General features: G+C 41.1%; 1 protein-coding gene across 1 annotated transcript; it reads left to right on the top strand.

Annotated features, from left to right (window-relative positions):
• The first annotated feature begins 1,869 nt into the window (after positions 1 to 1,869).
• Positions 1,870 to 2,538, top strand: LOC125555773 (ribosomal protein S7, mitochondrial-like). Its single transcript, XM_048718627.1, has one exon. It carries the CDS (start codon positions 2,077 to 2,079, stop codon positions 2,521 to 2,523), a length of 447 nt encoding a protein of 148 aa, XP_048574584.1. The 5' UTR covers positions 1,870 to 2,076; the 3' UTR covers positions 2,524 to 2,538.
• The last annotated feature ends 5,882 nt before the right edge of the window (positions 2,539 to 8,420 follow it).

Raw genomic sequence — 8,420 nt, 5'->3', positions numbered from 1 at the left:
AACATTGTCCCTTCTCTCTTTTTCTCTCATTTTTTGGGCCTTGTTTCTTTTTTGGCCTCTTTTCTTTTCTTTTTTTTCGTCCGGAGTCTCATCCCGAATTGTAGGGGAATCATAGTCTCCATCATCCTTTCCTCACATGGGACAATGCTCTAATGATGATCACCACACTTTTATTTTCTTACAACTCAAGAATTACAACTCGATACTTAGAACAAAATATAACTCTATGTGAATGCCTCCGGTGGTGTACCGGGATTGCGATGAATCAAGAGTGACATGTATGAAAAAAAATTATGAACGGTGGCTTTGCCACAAATACGATGTCAACTACATGATCATGCAAAGCAATATGACAATGATGATGCATGTCATAATAAATGGAACGGTGGAAAGTTGCATGGCAATATATCTCGGAATGGCTATGGAAATGCCATAATAGGTAGGTATGGTGGCTGTTTTGAGGAAGATATAAGGAGGCTTATGTGTGATAGAGCGTATCATATCACGGGGTTTCGATGCACCAGCGAAGTTTGCACCAACTCTCAAGGTGAGAAAGGGCAATTCACGGTACCGAAGAGGCTAGCAATGGTGGAAGGGTGAGAGTGCGTATAATCCATGGACTCAACATTAAGTGCACTTATCAAGGAGTGATAAGGCAGCAGAGTTTGAGGCAAAAAAAGATTTGGGTGGCTATGGGTGATATGGGGAATCTAACAATTAATTGACAATGATTTCACCGTGATGTGCATTGGTAGCTTCAAGACGAAGGCATTTTCCATATGTAAGCCACAATTTCAGTATCTTATTCTTCTGAACTAGGAAAAGCATTCTGGTAAGGAGGATGAAAGAAGAGTACGAAAAAGGAAGTCAAAAGTAGTAGTCTTTAACAAGGCTTTTCTTCATCAGCGTAAATATCTAAAGTAGAGGCTTTGGTATAAACATAAATCCCATAATAGAGGGATCGATCAAACCAAGCACGGTCGCAAATGTTGTTATGGTGACCGTGCTCCTTTTTGGTATGATTTTTGGTTTGGGTGACCTTTTTGGTTTGGAGGAAAGTTTATGGGCAACAGGTCGACACGAAGTGATTCATCATGTTCAAACATGAACCTTTCGCTCGTTGGGGACGGTTTATAAATCATCAAATTCCCACAAATGGAATGAGAAGTGGGTCCATGTAAATGATCGAGACCTCGCAAACAACAACGTTCCTTCCCCATATGGAGTTCGGGACCCAAGGGCAATCGTTGAGTGAACTGTATCTTATTCGTATTAGTTGACCTAAGCCGCACCATTATTGCAGGGGTGGGGCTCGGCCTCCGAACCATACGTGGGACGAGTTTCTGCCTCATAGGGCTAGTGGAAAGGCTGGAACCCATCAATATCGCTAAACCGGGAGAGTTGCTTGTGTTGGATTCAAAGTTTCGCTCTACCAAGGCAAGATATAATAGAATATAATCTAATCTAATATGCATCCAGCTTTAGCTGAATATCGTGAGTGTTCAGCGAAGTATGCTAGCCATTGGCCTTACGTTTAGGATACTCCTTTCTGTCTTTGCGATGTTTGGTTATAAGAGAATGTTGCTCTTCAGAAAACGCGTATAGCGGCCTTTGTCGATGGGACAAACGCTCCAGTGTATGCGTTACGAGGCAACTAGCATTTTGTCATGGAAGTTCGTGAAACAATGTCATGTCGCGACTCGGCATGTTAGAAGGAGCTAAATCAATAGGTGCCGGTGCTGCTACAATCGCTTTAGCCGAAGCTTAGCAGAAAGGTGTGATTCGTGATCTCGATCATTTAAATGATCCTATCCTTAAGATTGGTTTTGGAAGATATGTCAAACATTCGAGAATGGCTTTGTTGATCTAGTTAGGTTTCTAATTATTGAGTGTGAAGTTCCGTTCTAAAAATATTCGTTTCGTTGGAAAAACCAACGCCGACGTCAAGATCAGTCTCCTTTCCTTTCTCTTTTCGGGAGCAGAGCTGAAAAAGATGGACAGTAACGATCGCGTAATATCAATTTATCGGCCTCGTCATCGAAAGCGGCTTCCAATTGCTCGGAAATTCTCAGGTATATGGGGGACTTTGATGGTGAGCAAAAAGAATTGATCAAGAAATTGGTAAACTTTCGCATGATCGATGGTAAAAGAACGAGAGTTCGTGCTATTGTTTATAAAACTTTTCACCGCCTAACACGAACTGAACGCGATGTAATAAAACTTATGGTTGACGCCGTAGATAATATAAAGCCAATATGCGAAGTGGTCAAAGTAGGAGTCGCAGGTACTATTTATGATGTTCCTGGGATTGTAGCCAGGGATCGTCAACAAACCTTAGCTATTCGTTGGATCCTTGGAGCAGCTTTCAAACGACGTATAAGCTACAGGATAAGCTTAGAGAAATGTTCATTTGCTGAGATACTGGATGCTTACCGAAAGAGGGGAATTTCACGTAAGAGAAGGGAGAATCTTCATGGACTGGCTTCCACCAATCGGAGTTTCGCGCATTTCAGATGGTGGTAAAGTGATACCACATAAGGAGCTCTTCCTCATTCAGTCATACTCAACAAAAGTAAGAAATGTTTGACCCGGATCCTTTTTTCATCTTCATATAGAAAGAAACTCGGCCTTCCTCATACTCCCCCCTTCATTCATAGAGTTGGAGGAATCCACAAGAGGCCTGCCCGTTCATAATTGCATAAAAGAACCATTCTTTTTATGAAAACTCTTGTTCCAACCTCACCTCAGGTCGAATGAATACGAAAGGGGGATCAATCAAATCAATAAGCCATGAATGAAGAAGTAGTGGGCCTTTCGCCTTATTTTGTTTGACTCATGGAGCTGAGAAATCTACTTCAAAGAGAGGGAAAGAGTGCTAGTCCGAAAGAACAAGCAAGGGATGAGCGCACGGGAGCGAAATCCGTTGCGCCCACGCGCATACCTTTTCTTGCTGGGTAATTTCTCAGAAAGTTTTTGTGTTGTTGATTCCTATTCCTAGGTGTTGTGCTTTTTCCCCTATGCCGCCTATTGGTACTAGTGGAGTAGGATTAGCCTGTAATACAGAACCTATAGCTGGTGTAACCTTTTGCTCAATACTCAAATCTACAATTGAAGCATCTGAGGCTGCATCAATCGAGGATACACGACATAAGGAATTGTTAGATCTCCAAACTGAACTTCGCCTTCACCAAGCGTGGGTTTTCACTGGTCCTAACTAACGGTTGGCAAGCGATCCCCTATTCTGCATCCCGAAGATCAGACGGCCCAGAGCCGGAGCGATCATTCAAGCAAGTTACTCAGCTTGAGTTTTTCTGTCAATCAATAGATTGTGCAGTTTCTTAGTCTTTTGGTCCACGTCTTCATGACTTATAGAAAGGGTTTCTTTCTTTTACAAGATCATGGAAGCTTCAGAAACCATCCGAGATCTTCTGGAAACAAGAAATGTTGCATCAAAGGGTTCAGTGGTCATATCATAGTGAAATCGAGTTTCTTGATTTAGTCGATATCAAATTCCCAACATAGAAATTCGAAAGGACTAAGATTCTACTTCTTCCTCAAATACTGGGAATGTGGATTCAAGTATGATATCACTATTCCACAGATCTCAAGAAAACGAATTGAACAAGTTTGATGGCTGGAAAAGAAGATAGGAATGGGGCACCAAGGAAGGATTGTAGGTAGGGATGCCCTTAGATCCGTTCGCAATAGCTCGTGATAAGGCAAGAAAGCGAGTAGATAGCCTGCCCTCGCATTAAAGCATCGATCTAGTCCTCTATTAGATATGAATTTCCCGTTGGAAATCGAGGTACATACTCCAAAAATCCCTGGTTTTTGCCTTCGGTTAGCAACTCGTCTAAGTTTAAGATCGTATTCCATCTTCGTAAGGACATACAAAGGGGTTTCGGTAGTGACTGTCCTATCAATAGACCGAAAGGTCATCAGTTGCCCTCACAGCCTAACGCCGTTTTTGAGCTCCATCACATGCTTAAGAAGGACTTGCCGCGGAGCCAAGGCCTATTTATGAGCCAGACCTAGAAGATCACTGCTTTCGTGCTGGTCATTCTAATCACTATGAGAACTTCTCCCAAAGAGGGTTCTTATTTCATTTCAGTAAGTAGTCGATTGAATCGGTTTCTAACCAAAGGAATGTGTTATTATAACCAAATATATCATCCAAGAGCCGATCTCTTTTTCATTAAGCATCATTAACAGACCGCTTTCTTACGAGCTTGGTAGCTGCCTTGGAGCCGAGGCAGACGGAGGAACCTCTCGAACCTGGAATCCACTTTCCACTTGTCCTCCATATGCTCGGGTCTGCTGTTTGACCAGTATCTAATGCTATTTCTTACTTCGACTAGACGGGCACTTTCGCATTATGCAGTGAGATCGCCTACTCCTCTCGAGGTTGGCATTTTCGAGTTCATATTTCATAGGTCACCATAAAAATTCCTACCTTTCAAATTAGCATATTTTTAGGAACATATCGAACTTTCATCCTGCATTATCTGTGCAAAATTTTATCATTGTTTAACTACTTCCTCAAACCATTCAATGCGCTATCTCCATCCTCTCATTCATCTCTATACCAGAACAATTAATTAGGCCCAGCCCTTCTATCATCGGCATTGTTGAACTAATTACTTTCGTCTTCGTGCCACCTCAAAGAAGACATTTGATCATGGGCTTTTTTGTGATGAGGCTAGTTTGAACTATGCTTTTTCTCCTTTCTACACCCCTCTTGACACAAGTTTCGCACATCCAGTTCTCTTATTAGAAACTCCCTATAGATATACTTCTTACTGACTGATTATGGCTTCCCTGACTAGAGAAGGAAATGTCGGGAGGAAATAGAGATGATAGGACCACCTGAATGCTGGAGATGACTGCTCGTCGTATTCCTTCGAGCAAAGTAGAGAAGAGAAGGGGTCCTAGCGAAAAAGTCCAAGGTCTGAATACCAAGAGCGGTCAAACACAGTGATCGGTCCCGGTCAATGGGTAGAAAAGCCCACCCTATAATCTGAAGTAGTCTTCGACTAGGTATATAAAATGGATAAAAAGAAAGAAGGGGAGGAGAGGAGATAGATGCATTTCACTAGGCGTATATGATATTGGAAAGAATGGAATCGAGTAAGCTTAGGCCAACCCATAAGTCATCTTTGTGTAACTTCCCATATGCCTACTTCTAAGCTAAAGTAAGGAAATAGGGTGAGATAAGCAAGAATGAGCTGAACGAAGACGTAAGGTTTGTTTAGATGTAGTCTTTGTGCTTTTCAAGTTGCTTCTTGCGAAATCAACTAAGTTTGAAAAAGCCATGCCCAGGTTTCCGGGAGTTTAGATAAGATATGTCAGCTGTTGGAGGATCAATATTATCTGGGGGATCCATATATTATGAGGGAGTATAGAGAGGGGGTCTAGAGATAGTACAGTCTGTAGTGAACCTATTCATTAAATGGACTTTTCCCTTACCTCTCATCAGCTTCCCTTTCCCTAGCCGGTGCAGTGCCATCTGGATACCTCATAAATAAATCAAGCAGGCCGGCTAGTAAGTGATCCCGAGGGGCTATCTTCTCTCCCATGCTGGTGCCTTGCTTAACTCAAGTATAAAGTGGAAATTAAAGCCAAAATCTGGGGTGATAAAATTCCATTTGAATCTTGAGATCCAAGAAGAAGGATAGCTTCATGAGTTTGTTCTGACTCCTAGCTTAGCTGGAAAGCTTTTGCTTGTATCTGGTAGTGGGTGTAACATCCATCATACTCAAACAGAAGAAGGTTTGTTTATCTAGCTCTAAGGCAGTTATAATCATTTACAGAACCAGGGTTTGCACCTACTGAGGAGGAGAAAGGGCCGACGACCCATACTAGAATTCCAAGATAAGATCTTTCAGTCGATCAGACGGCCGAGGCCTTTAATAAGGTCTGGTTGTGCCAACAAGTTCTTCTAGTTATGAATCGCCGTAGGGAGGTAGCATTACATTTTTATTAGAAAAATAGAGCTCCTCATAGAAAAGAATGGCGAAGAAAGTGTTAGAGTACTTTCTTTCTGTTCAGTCCTGGAACTTATTCTTTTCCGATCGACCTATCAACAGTACCGATCATACCCCGTCGAGTGAGTTAGGAGCTGCTCACAAACAAGGCCGAAACCAGCTCACCTTGGAGGGTCTTCTCCCATCCAGTCAGAAGTGGAACTAAAGATTAGGATCGCGGGAAATAAACTGAAAGGCAAGAGTGGAGGTTAGCGGGTCTAAGATCTAGTGGGAACATTAGAGGTATCTTCATCATGAAATATGATTGAGATCACACGTAGTACTGACCGCAAGCAGCAGATCACACTACTGCTTGTTGATTCAATCTATCACGCTTACCACAAAACTGGCCACAAAATTAGAAGGATAAGGTGATACCATGAATGACTTATTCCAGAGACGAAGTCTTAGATTCCAGTACTATTGCACTAGTATTCTGAATATTGATACTGGGGCTATCACTGAACTCAGGAATGTTTCGATCTGACGTCATGGAAATATTATACAGTCAAAGGTATGATTGCAATAGCTAGCGTAGAGTATAAACCTGTTTATCCATTGGTTAATCATTGGGTTGCACATACAGTTGCATGTTATATACTATTACAGAAATATATCTATCCAAGAATCCCAATCCTGAAGGAGGGCGATCTTACGACAGCTTCCATCGTGCCAGTGCTATACTTGGAAAAAGGCTCCTGTCCAGAAATTGATGATACCCTTCCTACATCAACGAGCATCTGGCTCTATGATGAATCGGATCCTTCTCAAATCCTCCCGATTGATTATATAATCAATATAGTGTATAGAGAGATGATCCAAGTTGCTGAGAAGTATCATAAGAAACCTGTTTATAAAGTGGGTCTTAGATTTTTAGTGCCCCATTCGAAAAGAGAGGAGATTAGTGAGTGATTATCTTCATCAGATCTTTATAAGATGCTTTATGACTCATTGGAGATATCAGAAAGACTACAAACCCTAGTCTCTAGTATACCGAGAAGGCCAAAGAAAACAAATATAGCCGATACTCGGAAAAACCCCTACATCACTAAGCTACAAGATAAGTATCAACTGAAGCTTCCAGATGAAGAGACTCTGACGATTCAGAACTCTAATCTAAAACCTTCTAATCGGATGAGGGTTCCTAGTATTTGGAGCGGATATCCAGACACGTGCAACACAATTCCCTCTATTCGATCGATTTATAATCAAATAGTCGCGGAGAGGAATGAGAATGACTTCTCTCCTTGTAAAATTCACTATAATCAAAATGTGAAGAAGGTTAAGCAGGTTCCGGACATTCCAACTCTCAAACCAGTCATTGTTGTTAATATGCTTACACTTTTATATAGAGATAGATATCAGCAGTTTAAGATACCACATTCAGGTGCATTGGTATAGTTAGAGCTAATCAACCTCTAGCTTTGAAGGATAATCATATGTTTTCCACTGACTACTCAACTGTTATGAAGGTTAGAGGTAATCAAGTATCTGTTTTGAAGCATAGTCATATGTTTTCTTCCGCTAATGACTCAACTCTTCTCGCTAAGTGTCTAACCGAGGGAGGTAGATGGTTAGTATATAGTTTGTTGACCGGTTTAACTAGGAGAGTGAAAAATGAAAGAAGGAGTATTCACGTTTATTTAACGAATTTCGATAGAGATGATAGTTATCGTACACTAAGGAATTGTTTGATACATCATAAACATGAGTTCAAATGTTCAACGCTTATGAGATATAATAATATCTCCAATATGAGGGTGTATTCAGCAGTCAATAACCGATTACTTTTCAAAGTGCGGGACTTTAATGATCTTTTATGTTATATCCAGGAAGATGAGTTGCTTGATATGTTTTGCCGACAACACAGTTCTAAAGCTTGTAACACCGAGACGATGTCAATACACAATCTAGTAGAGAAAAAACAGGAATATGTGAACTATATGATGCATGATATTATGCTGTACGCAGCTATAATGCAAAAAGCACAAGAACGCTATTGGATGAATTTCTAGATGGACCTCTTTTATAAGGAAAACTTTGCAGAAATGAAAACACCTAATTTCACGGTTAGCAACATCCTGAAAACTTATTCTTGTTCGTGTTAAGAAGCTGAAGGGGGGGAGGTCGAAGTAGCGGATCCGTCAATCGAGTCAAATACGTCTAATTGATAGTAGGATCGCTAACTAAACAACCGTAATTGATTTTTAGTGTATTGCTAGTTATGTCTTTGGTACGCTGACTCTCTGCATGAAGGTGATAGGAGCGCAGTCCTTATAAACCACATTATTATTATGAATGCACAGCTCTGTACAGGGTCTATATGTAGGTTCTAACCTAATCCTACATGTGTTTCTCTCATCCTTTATCGTTTCCCTCACATCATCACCCCTTTTT

The sequence above is a fragment of the Triticum urartu genome, chromosome 5 (assembly GCF_003073215.2).
Source record: "Triticum urartu cultivar G1812 chromosome 5, Tu2.1, whole genome shotgun sequence".
Classification (NCBI taxonomy): Eukaryota; Viridiplantae; Streptophyta; class Magnoliopsida; order Poales; family Poaceae; genus Triticum; species Triticum urartu.
The sequence above is the reverse complement of the archived record's forward strand: the minus strand, read 5'-3'. Positions and strand labels throughout refer to the sequence as shown.